The 15,083-nt window shown below is 53.0% G+C and overlaps 1 protein-coding gene across 1 annotated transcript in view; it reads right to left on the reverse strand.

Annotated features, from left to right (window-relative positions):
* Window positions 1-15,083, reverse strand: part of kdm4b (lysine (K)-specific demethylase 4B) — a 40,735-nt gene that overhangs the window by 1,708 nt on the left and 23,944 nt on the right. The window contains exons 8-18 of the mRNA XM_056414995.1: window positions 14,852-15,045; window positions 14,639-14,753; window positions 12,058-12,218; window positions 6,985-7,180; window positions 6,609-6,685; window positions 6,021-6,076; window positions 5,167-5,275; window positions 2,159-2,347; window positions 884-1,060; window positions 597-716; window positions 5-93 (exon numbers count right to left, since the gene is read on the reverse strand). Coding sequence (XP_056270970.1) covers window positions 5-93; window positions 597-716; window positions 884-1,060; window positions 2,159-2,347; window positions 5,167-5,275; window positions 6,021-6,076; window positions 6,609-6,685; window positions 6,985-7,180; window positions 12,058-12,218; window positions 14,639-14,753; window positions 14,852-15,045 — 1,483 coding nt within the window. The remainder of the gene's footprint in view (window positions 1-4; window positions 94-596; window positions 717-883; window positions 1,061-2,158; window positions 2,348-5,166; window positions 5,276-6,020; window positions 6,077-6,608; window positions 6,686-6,984; window positions 7,181-12,057; window positions 12,219-14,638; window positions 14,754-14,851; window positions 15,046-15,083) is intronic.

The raw sequence follows: 15,083 nt of genomic DNA on the forward strand, positions 1-15,083 counted from the left end.
CGGCCGGGCTCGGACCCTCTTGGGCAGCTCGTGCTCCAGCTGGTGGATCTCAGAGTGCTTCAGGATCAGCTGGCTCTGGTCCTGGAACTCAACCTGCAGACAACACAACACATTTACCACGACTCTGGAGACAATAAACATCTCCAAGCACACAACGGGACTTTACAAAGTACACTCAGACTGTGTCTGTGTGTCTCTGTGTGTGTGTCTGTGTGTCTGTCTCTGTGTGTGTCTGTGTGTCTCTGTGTGTGTCTGTGTGTGTCTGTGTGTGTGTCTGTGTGTCTCTGTGTCTGTGTGTGTGTGTGTCTCTGTGTGTCTGTGTGTGTGTGTCTGTGTGTGTCTGTGTGTGTGTCTCTGTGTGTGTGTGTGTGTGTGTGTGTGTCTGTGTCTGTGTGTGTGTGTGTGTGTGTGTGGCGTCTCCCAGCAGTCAGATAGGGATGCAGGTTTATCATCATCAGGTTAAGAATCGACCAGGAAGAACGAAATGCAGGCTCCTGATTGGTCGAGCCAGCCAGGTGTTTGTGGGCCTTACGGTACACGGGGACTCGGATGAGACTCTGTCGTGATGGTCGATGAAGCCGAGCTGAGTTCCTCACCTGGTAGGACTTGTGGTTGTGCTCCCTGACGAAGGAGGCGTGGACCGCCTCGCCCTCCGGCGTGCCGACCATGATGAGCTCGCCCCCCTCCGGAGGTCCGGTCCGCAAGCAGTCGTGACTCTGAAGCGGGAGGACACGCCCCCGATGAGCACCACGCATTCCTCATTTCAGAAACACGGGGCGTTTAAAGCAGCGATAAAACTCAGCGGCCAACAGAGGAAAGAGGAATCAAGATGTTCCTCAGGGAACTCGTTGACGTCGTTTCTGAACCGCAGGACGAGACTCACCAAGATGTTTTCTGGGTGCACGTTGTCACAATACGAGCCGTCGTCGAAGTTGACCTCGTAGAAGGTCTGCGTCGCCATGCCGATGACGGTGCAGTGGTAGTACCAGCCGTCACTGTTGCGCCCGATGACCCGCTGACCCAGGGTCAGGCTGGGAGGGCCTTTAGCCGAGGCCCGAGACTGAGGGACAAAGAGCTACCGTCACACAGGAGGACGTCACCCAGAGCAGAGGACACAATGAGGGGGACATGATAGAATGTAGACATTATGAGGTCCACATCATAATGTCTACATTATATATATACAATGTTTACATTATGACGTATACTTCATAATGTAAACATTGTCTCTGACTAGAGGACCGTGTCTCTGACCAGAGGACCGTGTCTCTGACCAGAGGACCGTGTCTCTGACCAGAGGACCGTGTCTCTGACAGAGGGACCGTGTCTGACCAGGAGGACCGTGTCTCTGACCAGAGGACCGTGTCTCTGACCAGAGGACCGTGTCTCTGACCAGAGGACCGTGTCTCTGACCAGAGGACCGTGTCTCTGACCAGAGGACCGTGTCTCTGACTAGAGGACCGTGTCTCTGACCAGAGGACCGTGTCTCTGACTAGAGGACCGTGTCTCTGACCAGAGGACCGTGTCTCTGACCAGAGGACCGTGTCTCTGACCAGAGGACCGTGTCTCTGACTAGAGGACCGTGTCTCTGACCAGAGGACCGTGTCTCTGACCAGAGGACCGTGTCTCTGACCAGAGGACCGTGTCTCTGACCAGAGGACCGTGTCTCTGACCAGAGGACCGTGTCTCTGACCAGAGGACCGTGTCTCTGACCAGAGGACCGTGTCTCTGACCAGAGGACCGTGTCTCTGACCAGAGGACCGTGTCTCTGACCAGAGGACCGTGTCTCTGACCAGAGGACCGTGTCTCTGACTAGAGGACCGTGTCTCTGACTAGAGGACCGTGTCTCTGACTAGAGGACCGTGTCTCTGACTAGAGGACCGTGTCTCTGACTAGAGGACCGTGTCTCTGACTAGAGGACCGTGTCTCTGACTAGAGGACCGTGTCTCTGACCAGAGGACCGTGTCTCTGACCAGAGGACCGTGTCTCTGACTAGAGGACCGTGTCTCTGACTAGAGGACCGTGTCTCTGACTAGAGGACCGTGTCTCTGACTAGAGGACCGTGTCTCTGACTAGAGGACCGTGTCTCTGACCAGAGGACCGTGTCTCTGACTAGAGGACCGTGTCTCTGACTAGAGGACCGAGTCTCTTCACGTACCTTGGAGGCGCCTCTCTTGTGCTTGTGGCAGCTGACCGACACCACGTAGGGCCAGTCGGCCGGCGTCATGACGACTCCGGCGATCTGGGCGCAGGTGACGTGGAAGGAGGTGGCACAGTTCTCGTGGGAGCACTGGATGCAGGCGCCGCGGTTACGGTTGGCCGTCTTTCCGTAGCAGAAGACGCACTTCTACGAGAAGACAGAGAACAGACGCCGGTTGTTCAGGGAGAACCAGACCTGAGTCTACAACCAACTCGGAAAGAGACATCAACGGAGCCGCCTTATCAAGAATCACCATGGCAACAGGGAGCGCCTCCATTATAATCCAGTGGAAGTAGAGATATTAATGTACACGTGTATCTTTCATTCATAAAAGTATGTAAACTATGTAAAACAGTCGTGTTACATTGTGTACTTACATTTCCTTCATGGATGATAAAGTTGTGGGTTTCACTGCATTAGACTGTATCATATATAACGTTTTTAATTAATTTCTGCAGCAATAATCTGACAGAAGCAAGCAAATTAAGATCTTTTTTAAAGTTTGACGATTTTAAATTGTGAAAAGCTCCATTTGAGGCAGTAACAATATGATTTAAAAGGTTAAAATACAGTAGATTTTTAATGCTAGACATTTGGATTATTTGGATATTGGCTCAACTGTATTCTGTGGCTATATTTCAGCTCCTTTACATTTAAATGGTGTTAAAAACATACAGAATCTACAGTCGGTTTAAAATAACGTTTAAACTACATCCTGCAGCTGCTCACAGAAATATGAAACTATAATCTCCAATATTATAGGAACAGCTGAAATCAACCAACAGATGTATATTTATACTTAAAAGAAGGAGGTTGTGAGCGTGACCCGATGTTCTTACATGCGAGGAGGTCGAGGGATGCAGAACATGTGCACTCATGAGCGTTATGAGACTCTCTTGAATGTTAACAGGTTCTTGAAGACCAGTTAAAAGCAGCTTCCTGAACCCCCAATGACATTTAAAAAGTAAATACAGAATCCCATGTTTCTTGTAGGCGTCTTGCATCACTTGTGCAGCTCCATCACACGAGGACTTTCCCCTCGTGGAAACGCGTCCTACTCCTTGATTCCTCCTCACAGCCCGAGTGTGAAATTACCTCCAGTCAACCAAATCTGTGGCTTTGGCCCGAAGCTGGTCTCCTCTCCTCTGAGACGGCACTCGTTTATTTAATTCACTTGAATCCTTCAACCCACGTGACCCTGGTCTTCACTCATCTTCCCCAAACCTCATCTGTTCCTCTTTGTAGGTGAAATGGAGAGGACCAGGGCTGCACCAATGAAAGAGCATAACGCCTGTGAAGACCTATCCAAGGGAGTTCTCCTCTCCATACACCAGGGGAGGCGTGTTCCAGATGTGTCCATTAACAAATACAATAAATTAAAGCTGCGAGCGGCAATGGTCGGGTCCTACTACAGAGATAACATTACAAACCTGCCACTTCTGGGTGAGGGGCATCGCCGGTCAAACAACGAGGGGCCGCTAGAGAGCAATTTTTAAAAACCCAAATCTGAAGTCAATATCGGATGGTTATTTTCACCACGCCTGACCAGCTCACCAAATCTGGTACGTTTTTAAGGGTGGCAAGTACCCCCAATATGCCCCCAATGTTCAAAAATAAGAATAGGAAGAATAATACAAATCCTAACAATCTGAACCGGGTCCTCTGGGACCCTCATAACAGACTCCTGAACATCCCGGGTCCAACAGACCAAGCCGCTCCCTCATCCGGAGAGACTTCACCTTCCTTTGGACTTCTGTTATTGGGGTTATCCTTCATCCTCCCTCCCTCTCATCCTCCCTTCATCCTCCCCCTCTCATCCTTCATCCTCAAATCACAGCGAGCAGCTGTAGTGCAGCGCACGGACGATCAATAGAACATAAAAATATTTATTAAACCTGCAATGCGGAACTTCTGGCTCCTCTCTGGCAGAGAAGTTATTACACTGTACCGGCTCTAAAGAGCCGAGGATCTTTTATTTAGGAACCGTTCCTACGTTTGAGGCCGTTTCCCTCCAGGAGCAGGAAGATAAAACACGCTGGCAGACAGTGAGGGCTGGAGAACCGTTATTATGAGCTGCCTGGAAACCAAAAGCTGAAATAGAGGCGGCAGAACGCTGACTCTCAATACTAAAGGTTTAAATGCTCACTTTGATCTGCAGCCGACCAATCAGAGGCCAGAAGCCGGACAGACCTCGACAACAACCTCTCATGTAGGATAGATTAAACTGAGAGGAGGGGAGGAGAGGAGGGGGAGGAGAGGAGAGGAGAGGAGGGGAGGAGGAGAAGAGAGGGGGAAGAGAAGCCGGACAGACCTCGAAAACAACCTCTCATGTAGGATAGATTAAACTGAGAGGAGGAGAGGAGAGTTGTGTTCAAAGACACGGCAGCAGTCAGGAAGTTTCTAACTCATGGAGGACCAAGAAGGCGTTAGTCTGAATGTTGATCCAACATCACATTGAACAGGAGAGACGAGAGAGATGAGAGAGATGAGAGGGGAGAGAGATGAGACGAGAGAGATGAGAGAGATGAAATGAGAGAGATGAGATGAGAGAGATGAGAGAGATGAGATGGATGAGATGAGATGAGAGAGATGAAATGAGAGAGATGAGATGAGAGAGATGAGAGAGATGAGAGGGGAGAGAGATGAGAGAGATGAGAGGGGAGAGATGAGATGAGAGAGATGAGATGAGAGAGATGAGATGAGAGAGATGAGAGGGGAGAGAGATGAAATGAGAGAGATGAGATGAGAGAGATGAGAGGAGAGCGATGAGATGAGATGAGAGAGATGAGAGAGATGAAATGAGAGAGATGAGATGAGAGAGATGAGATGAGAGAGATGAGATGAGATGAGAGAGATGAGACGAGAGAGATGAGAGAGATGAGACGAGAGAGATGAAATGAGAGAGATGAGATGAGAGATGAGATGAGATGAGAGAGAGGAGAGAAATGAGAGTCATCTCCACCCACCAGGCTCTTGCGTGTCTCCGGCACGCCGCTGACGTCCACCGGCTCTCTCTCCACGGCGTTCACGAAGCGAGCTTCAGCTACAGCGATGGCACAGATCACATGGACCCACCTGAGAGGACGGGGACACGTTAGGGACACGCACACCAGAGAGGACGGGGACACGTTAGGGACACGCACACCTGAGAGGACGGGGACACGTTAGGGACACGCACACCTGAGAGGACGGGGACACGTTAGGGACACGCACACCTGAGAGGACGGGGACACGTTAGGGACACGCACACCTGAGAGGACGGGGACACGTTAGGGACACGCACACCTGAGAGGACGGGGACACGTTAGGGACACGCACACCTGAGAGGACGGGGACACGTTAGGGACACGCACACCTGAGAGGACGGGGACACGTTAGGGACACGCACACCTGAGAGGACGGGGACACGCACACCTGAGAGGACGGGGACACGTTAGGGACACGCACACCTGAGAGGACGGGGACACGTTAGGGACACGCACACCTGAGAGGACGGGGACACGTTAGGACACGCACACCTGAGAGGACGGGGACACGTTAGGGACACGCACACCTGAGAGGACGGGGACACGTTAGGACACGCACACCTGAGAGGACACGGGGACACGCACACCTGAGAGGACGGGACACGTTAGGGACACGCACACCTGAGAGGACGGGGACACGTTAGGGACACGCACACCTGAGAGGACGGGGACACGTTAGGGACACGCACACCTGAGAGGACGGGGACACGTTAGGGACACGCACACCTGAGAGGACGGGGACACGTTAGGGACACGCACACCTGAGAGGACGGGGACACGTTACACACACTGACCGGTGGTCTGTGGTGGTCTTCAGAGCTCCTCCTCGCAGGTTACAGAGACAACACTCCTGGAGAACAGGAAGCAGAGATGAAGACAGTGGCAGGTCATCCAGGGTCCACATAACCAACTAACCACAGAACCAACTAACCAGCTAACTAGCTGAATACCTAACTAAGTATCCATCTGTCCGTCTACAACCATCTTTACTGCAGCTGTAGGTACAAGTAGAAAGAAGCTTCCGGTCTTGAGGAACATCTTCATTTATTCAGACTCCAGAGCCTCCTCTCCTCTAGAGCCTCCTCTCCTCCAGAGCCTCCTCTCCTCCAGAGCCTCCTCTCCTCTAGAGCCTCCTCTCCTCCAGAGCCTCCTCTCCTCCAGAGCCTCCTCTCCTCCAGAGCCTCCTCTCCTCTAGAGCCTCCTCTCCTCCAGAGCCTCCTCTCCTCCAGAGCCTCCTCTCCTCCAGAGCCTCCTCTCCTCCAGAGCCTCCTCTCCTCCAGAGCCTCCTCTCCTCCAGAGCCTCCTCTCCTCTAGAGCCTCCTCTGAGTGGAGCGTCTCCTCTCCTGGGGCGTGATGGAGCTGTGATGCTGAGCAGCACTCACCACGGTCCAGGCTGCTGCTGCACACCTGGAGCAGGTCCAGGAGTCGCTCAGGGAGCTGGGCTTCACGCCGTAGCAGCCTGAGGAGCAGAGCAGAGCGTCACGAGGTCACGCCGCCACGAGGTCACGCCGCCACGACGTCATGCCGTCACGAGGGTTCATCTTCTCAACGGCGGGGACCGTTTGTAGGACCCTAACCGATCATTGGTTACTGGTCCTGGGTCACTGGTCCTGGGTCACTGGTCCTGGGACACTGGTCCTGGGTCACTGGTCCTGGGTCACTGGTCCTGGGTCACTGGTCCTGGGTCACTGGTCCTGGGTCACTGGTCCTGGGTCCTTACTCTAAATCAGGCGGGACACCTGAAGATGTTCTACTCACGGGCGTGGACCTGCACGTGGCAGGAGGAGCAGCACAGCAGGGGGCTGGTGCCATCCTCCCCCATGTGGTAGTTGGTGGGCGGCGGCTCGGTGGTGCTGGCTCCAACGCTGAAGCACATCTCAGGGACCAGGGGCCGGGTCAGCCCGGGGGGGGCAGGATGCTGGGGGGCATTAGCTACCAACACGTCTTTGTGTGGCTGGAAACCACAGAAGAAGAAAGAAGAAGATGCAGTTAGGGGAGCATGTACCTGAGGGTAGGGGGCAGAAGAGGAAGCATGTACCTGAGGGTAGGGGCAGAAGAGGGAGCATGTACCTGAGGGTAGGGGCAGAAGAAGGAGCATGTACCTAAGGGTAGGGGCAGAAGAGGGAGCATGTACCTGAGGGTAGGGGCAGAAGAGGGAGCATGTACCTAAGGGTAGGGGCAGAAGAGGGAGCATGTACCTGAGGGTAGGGGCAGAAGAGGAGCATGTACCTGAGGGTAGGGGCAGAAGAGGAGCATGTACCTAAGGGTAGGGGCAGAAGAGGAGCATGTACCTGAGGGTAGGGGCAGAAGAGGAGCATGTACCTGAGGGTAGGGGCAGAAGAGGGAGCATGTACCTTAGGGTAGGGATAGAAGAGGGAGCATGTACCTGAGGGTAGGGGCAGAAGAGGGAGCATGTACCTAAGGGTAGGGGCAGAAGAGGGAGCATGTACCTGAGGGTAGGGGCAGAAGAGGAGCATGTACCTGAGGGTAGGGGCAGAAGAGGAGCATGTACCTAAGGGTAGGGGCAGAAGAGGAGCATGTACCTGAGGGTAGGGGCAGAAGAGGAGCATGTACCTAGGGTAGGGGCAGAAGAGGAGCATGTACCTGAGGGTAGGGGCAGAAGAGGGAGCATGTACCTGAGGGTAGGGGCAGAAGAGGAGCATGTACCTAGGGTAGGGAAGAAGAGGAGCATGTACCTGAGGGTAGGGGCAGAAGAGGAGCATGTACCTGAGGGTAGGGGCAGAAGAGGGAGCATGTACCTAAGGGTAGGGGCAGAAGAGGAGCATGTACCTGGGGTAGGGGCAGAAGAGGAGCATGTACCTGAGGGTAGGGGCAGAAGAGGGAGCATCATGTACCTGAGGGTAGGGGCAGAAGAGGAGCATGTACCTGAGGGTAGGGGCAGAAGAGGAGCATGTACCTAAGGGTAGGGCAGAAGAGGAGCATGTACCTGAGGGTAGGGGCAGAAGAGGAGCATGTAGGGTAGGGGCAGAAGAGGAGCATGTACCTGAGGGTAGGGCAGAAGAGGAGCATGTACCTGAGGGTAGGGGCAGAAGAGGGAGCATGTACCTTAGGGTAGGGCAGAAGAGGAGCATGTACCTGAGGGTAGGGGCAGAAGAGGAGCATGTACCTGAGGGTAGGGGCAGAAGAGGAGCATGTACCTAAGGGTAGGGGCAGAAGAGGAGCATGTACCTAGGGTAGGGGCAGAAGAGGAGCATGTACCTGAGGGTAGGGGCAGAAGAGGAGCATGTACCTGAGGGTAGGGGCAGAAGAGGGAGCATGTACCTGAGGGTAGGGGCAGAAGAGGGAGCATGTACCTGAGGGTAGGGGCAGAAGAGGAGCATGTACCTGAGGGTAGGGGCAGAAGAGGGAGCATGTACCTAAGGGTAGGGGCAGAAGAGGAGCATGTACCTGAGGGTAGGGGCAGAAGAGGGAGCATGTACCTGGGTAGGGGCAGAAGAGGAGCATGTACCTGAGGGTAGGGGCAGAAGAGCGAGCATGTACCTGAGGGTACGGTCAGAAGAGAGGGAGCATGTACCTGAGGGTAGGGGCAGAAGAGGGAGCATGTACCTGAGGAGCATGTACCTAAGGGTAGGGGCAGAAGAGGAAGCATGTACCTGAGGGTAGGGGCAGAAGAAGGAGCATGTACCTAAGGGTAGGGGCAGAAGAGGGAGCATGTACCTTAGGGTAGGGGCAGAAGAGGGAGCATGTACCTGAGGGTAGGGGCAGAAGAGGGAGCATGTACCTGAGGGTAGGGGCAGAAGAGGAGCATGTACCTGAGGGTAGGGGCAGAAGAGGGAGCATGTACCTGAGGGTAGGGGCAGAAGAGGGAGCATGTACCTGAGGGTAGGGGCAGAAGAGGGAGCATGTACCTGAGGGTAGGGGCAGAAGAGGGAGCATGTACCTGAGGGTAGGGGCAGAAGAGGGAGCATGTACCTGAGGGTAGGGGCAGAAGAGGGAGCATGTACCTGAGGGTAGGGATAGAAGAGGGAGCATGTACCTGAGGGTAGGGGCAGAAGAGGGAGCATGTACCTAGGGTAGGGGCAGAAGAGGGAGCATGTACCTGAGGGTAGGGGCAGAAGAGGGAGCATGTACCTAAGGGTAGGGGCAGAAGAGGGAGCATGTACCTGAGGGTAGGGGCAGAAGAGGGAGCATGTACCTAAGGGTAGGGGCAGAAGAGGGAGCATGTACCTGAGGGTAGGGATAGAAGAGGGAGCATGTACCTGAGGGTAGGGGCAGAAGAGGGAGCATGTACCTGAGGGTAGGGGCAGAAGAGGGAGCATGTACCTGAGGGTAGGGGCAGAAGAGGGAGCATGTACCTGAGGGTAGGGGCAGAAGAGGGAGCATGTACCTGAGGGTAGGGGCAGAAGAGGGAGCATGTACCTGAGGGTAGGGGCAGAAGAGGGAGCATGTACCTGAGGGTAGGGGCAGAAGAGGGAGCATGTACCTGAGGGTAGGGCAGAAGAGGGAGCATGTACCTGAGGGTAGGGGCAGAAGAGGGAGCATGTACCTGAGGGTAGGGGCAGAAGAGGGAGCATGTACCTGAGGGTAGGGGCAGAAGAGGGAGCATGTACCTGAGGGTAGGGGCAGAAGAGGGAGCATGTACCTGAGGGTAGGGGCAGAAGAGGGAGCATGTACCTAAGGGTAGGGGCAGAAGAGGGAGCATGTACCTAAGGGTAGGGGCAGAAGAGGGAGCATGTACCTGAGGGTAGGGGCAGAAGAGGGAGCATGTACCTAAGGGTAGGGGCAGAAGAGGGAGCATGTACCTTAGGGTAGGGATAGAAGAGGGAGCATGTACCTGAGGGTAGGGGCAGAAGAGGGAGCATGTACCTGAGGGTAGGGGCAGAAGAGGGAGCATGTACCTTAGGGTAGGGGCAGAAGAGGGAGCATGTACCTGAGGGTAGGGGTAGAAGAGGGAGCATGTACCTTAGGGTAGGGGCAGAAGAGGGAGCATGTACCTTAGGGTAGGGGCAGAAGAGGGAGCATGTACCTGAGGGTAGGGGCAGAAGAGGGAGCATGTACCTAAGGGTAGGGGCAGAAGAGGGAGCATGTACCTGAGGGTAGGGATAGAAGAGGGAGCATGTACCTGAGGGTAGGGGCAGAAGAGGGAGCATGTACCTTAGGGTAGGGGCAGAAGAGGGAGCATGTACCTGAGGGTAGGGGCAGAAGAGGGAGCATGTACCTGAGGGTAGGGGCAGAAGAGGGAGCATGTACCTAAGGGTAGGGGCAGAAGAGGGAGCATGTACCTTAGGGTAGGGGCAGAAGAGGGAGCATGTACCTGAGGGTAGGGGTAGAAGAGGGAGCATGTACCTTAGGGTAGGGGCAGAAGAGGAGCATGTACCTGAGGGTAGGGGCAGAAGAGGGAGCATGTACCTTAGGGTAGGGGCAGAAGAGGGAGCATGTACCTGAGGGTAGGGGCAGAAGAGGGAGCATGTACCTAAGGGTAGGGGCAGAAGAGGGAGCATGTACCTGAGGGTAGGGGCAGAAGAGGGAGCATGTACCTAAGGGTAGGGGCAGAAGAGGGAGCATGTACCTGAGGGTAGGGGCAGAAGAGGGAGCATGTACCTGAGGGTAGGGGCAGAAGAGGGAGCATGTACCTTAGGGTAGGGGAAGAGGGAGCATGTACCTGAGGGTAGGGGCAGAAGAGGGAGCATGTACCTGAGGGTAGGGGCAGAAGAGGGAGCATGTACCTAAGGGTAGGGGCAGAAGAGGAGCATGTACCTAGGTAGGGGCAGAAGAGGGAGCATGTACCTGAGGGTAGGGGCAGAAGAGGAGCATGTACCTGAGGGTAGGGGCAGAAGAGGAGCATGTACCTGAGGGTAGGGGCAGAAGAGGGAGCATGTACCTTAGGGTAGGGGCAGAAGAGGGAGCATGTACCTGAGGGTAGGGGCAGAAGAGGGAGCATGTACCTGAGGGTAGGGGCAGAAGAGGGAGCATGTACCTGAGGGTAGGGGCAGAAGAGGGAGCATGTACCTGAGGGTAGGGGCAGAAGAGGGAGCATGTACCTGAGGGTAGGGGCAGAAGAGGGAGCATGTACCTAGGGTAGGGCAGAAGAGGAGCATGTACCTTAGGGTAGGGGCAGAAGAGGGAGCATGTACCTGAGGGTAGGGGCAGAAGAGGGAGCATGTACCTGAGGGTAGGGGCAGAAGAGGGAGCATGTACCTGAGGGTAGGGGCAGAAGAGGGAGCATGTACCTGAGGGTAGGGGCAGAAGAGGGAGCATGTACCTGAGGGTAGGGGCAGAAGAGGGAGCATGTACCTGAGGGTAGGGGCAGAAGAGGGAGCATGTACCTGAGGGTAGGGGCAGAAGAGGGAGCATGTACCTGAGGGTAGGGGTAGAAGAGGGAGCATGTACCTTAGGGTAGGGATAGAAGAGGGAGCATGTACCTGAGGGTAGGGATAGAAGAGGGAGCATGTACCTGAGGGTAGGGGCAGAAGAGGGAGCATGTACCTGAGGGTAGGGGTAGAAGAGGGAGCATGTACCTTAGGGTAGGGATAGAAGAGGGAGCATGTACCTGAGGGTAGGGGCAGAAGAGGGAGCATGTACCTGAGGGTAGGGGCAGAAGAGGGAGCATGTACCTGAGGGTAGGGATAGAAGAGGGAGCATGTACCTGAGGGTAGGGATAGAAGAGGGAGCATGTACCTGAGGGTAGGGGCAGAAGAGGGAGCATGTACCTGAGGGTAGGGGCAGAAGAGGGAGCATGTACCTGAGGGTAGGGGTAGAAGAGGGAGCATGTACCTGAGGGTAGGGGCAGAAGAGGGAGCATGTACCTGAGGGTAGGGGTAGAAGAGGGAGCATGTACCTGAGGGTAGGGGTAGAAGAGGGAGCATGTACCTGAGGGTAGGGGCAGAAGAGGGAGCAGATGGCGCAGTGGGGCTGTAGCGCTGCCACTGCAGCATTGAAGGCCTTCTCTGCCAGGAAGTTGGATGAGTGGTTCTGCCACAGGTGCTCCTGCTTCTTCAGGTCACTGTCCAGCAACGTGGGGGAGGGCAGCTCTGTGAGGCAACAACAGACTCAACATCTGACACCGACAAGATGAAGTCCTGACCACTGAAGAGATGTTTACGTCTGAAACAGCACAAGACGTTTGAGACATGGACAACAACAACAACTCCACTCCTGAAGAACAGACTGCACCAACAGCTCTGCTGTGAGTCTGGAAGCTCTGAAGCTCTGAAGCTCCGAAGCTCCTGAAGCTCTGAAGCTCCTGAAGCTCCTAAGCTCCTACGCTCCTGGTCCAGACAGAAGGCAGAAGGACTCTTCATCAGCTCATCATTTTACCCTCCTCTTCCTCCTCCTCAGAGTGTGTTTGAAAGCAGGTAATTGGAAGTCGTGAAGCTGATCAATACGAGTCCATCAGAGAATGAGAAGCAGCAGGAGGGTCGGGGGGGCAGTGTGATGTCATCGCCCCACAGGGAGCTGCAGCTGGTTTTATTCTCCAGATCGATAATGAAACAGAAACGTCTGTGTGTGATGGGGTCTTCACACAACCTCCATCTTTAAATGGAACTGCTTATTATTCTGTTATAATTCGCATACAACACGCAGCTGGAGACCCAGGCCCACGTAGGGGACCATGAAGACCAGAACCAGAACCTGGACAGACCGTCAGACCCCCTGCAGTCTTTAAGGAACCTGGTACCACAAACTCTTCTTCACAGGAACACCAGATTAAAGCTTCTGGTTTTGGCTTCAAAGAAAAAAATATATATATATACATTAATATATATATATACACTACCGTTCAAAAGTTTGGGGTCACTTAGGAATGTCTTTATTTTTCAAAGAAAAGCACTGTTTTTTCAAGAAAGATAACATTAAATTAATCATAAATACCCTCTCTACATTGTTAATGTGGTAAATGACTTCTAGGTGAAACGTCTGGTTTCTAATGACATATCTCCAGAGGTGTATAGAGGCCCATTTCATCATCACTCCAGTGTTCTCATGGTACATTGTGTTATCGCCTTAGAAGACTAATGTCTGATTAGAAAACCCTTGTGCAATTATGTTAGCACAGCTGAAAACAGTTATGCTGGTGATATAAGCTATACAACTGGCCTTCCTTTGAGCTTGAAGTTTGAAGAACAAAATTAATACTTCAAATATTAATCATTATTTCTAACCTTGTCAATGTCTTGACTATATTTTATATTCATTTGATAAATAAAAGTGAGTTTTCATGGAAGACTTGAAATTGTCTGGATGACCCCAAACTTTTGAACGGTAGTGTATATTAATATATATATATATTAATATGTATATATTAGGGCTGGGCACGTTAACGCGTTAATCTTGCGTTAACGCATCAATTAATTAACGCCGACAATTATTTTATCGCGCGTAAACACAGGTTTTATTATTTATTTTATTATTGTAAAAGTGTGTTGCTCACAGGCTTTTATTTTGTAAAAGTCTGCTACTGCTTGCTGCGGAGCCGGAAAAGAAAGTCATTCGCGGTTTAACAAACATGGACAATCTCAACAAATGACGGCAGGTATGAGACGCCCTCAAGACACACGTCACACGGAGAATACACGAGCTGGATGAAAGGAGAGGACTGCAAAGCGACAGCTTCACAACGTGCTGTTGCTCTCTGGGGACGACTGGACATCGGGGGACCAGACGTCCTCTTTCCCCGGACATGTCCTGCTTCTGAGACCTAACAAATGCGTCCGGCAGGGATTCCAAAAACGTCGGGATTTTGCTTCGTCAGATTTGTGTTTCTCTGGGTTTTCATAAACTAGTATTTACCCCTTACAAGTTTTGGAAATGGTATCTCCCTTACGTTCCACCTTCTCAGTCATTGGTCGACCGATCTCAGGGTTGCCAGATACACGATAATTATCCTCCAAATACAACCATGTTGAGCCTTTGGTGCGATACTTCACCATCTCCAACCTGGCAACACGGAGCACCTCGCCGCCTCCACTCGTTCATTGTTGTTTGTGCTATAAACTCCTCCCAGCGCCGCCGCTCCCATAGCGCACTACGCGCTGTGCGGAGGGCACCAAGATGGTGAAACGTGCGCGGGACACTTTACTGAAGTTGCACAGCAGTGGAATGTGTTAGATAAAGTCACCACACTGAGCACAGAGCACCAGAGATGATCGCTGCTGCCAGACGACTGCCTTTGATCATGTCCCTGCTTCACGTCTCCAGCGTTCTGTCACAGTGTCTCTGCATCACTGCGTTGGACAATGTCCTGACAGATTTTATGGCACTTTAGTTCATATGGCAGAACATTTCAAATAGAAGTGCGCTATACACTACTTTTGAATTAATTATTGGATTTTGCGTATACAAATGCGATTAATCGTGATTAATCAGGAAAATCATGCGATTAATCGCGATTAAAAATGTTAATCATTGCCCAGCCCTAGTATATATCTATCAAATGAGCGCAGCCACTCACCTTTGTCGCTGGCCGGGTCTTGCTTGAGGATGGACAGAGGGGAGCGCATGGGCGGCTTGCTGAGGGGGTGGCGGCGACTCTTCTTCACCTCCGTCTTCACCTCCGAGAAGTTCGCCTGAAGAGTATTATTTCATGTTATTTGAGCTTTTAACCTTCAATACAAGCAGAACAATAAAGCTTCATCCAATCGACTCCAGCTGGAGCGTCACTCACGTCCAGGAGGTCGCCCTGCAGGGGAAGCTCCGCCTCCTGATCGACGACCATGTTCTTGGCGCTGGCAGTAGCAAACTGTTCGAAGGCCTCCTCGAACCCGGTGATGGCGCTGTGGATGCTCAACATCTTCTTGGATCTCTTGGGCTTCTTCTTCGCCGTGTCCTCCGTCAGGCTCTGAAGTTTGGCCTCCAGACCTGGGAAAGAGAGAAAGCAGAACCTCAGGACCCGGAGA

This window comes from Pseudoliparis swirei, chromosome 5 (assembly GCF_029220125.1).
Source record: "Pseudoliparis swirei isolate HS2019 ecotype Mariana Trench chromosome 5, NWPU_hadal_v1, whole genome shotgun sequence".
Taxonomy (NCBI): domain Eukaryota; kingdom Metazoa; phylum Chordata; class Actinopteri; order Perciformes; family Liparidae; genus Pseudoliparis; species Pseudoliparis swirei.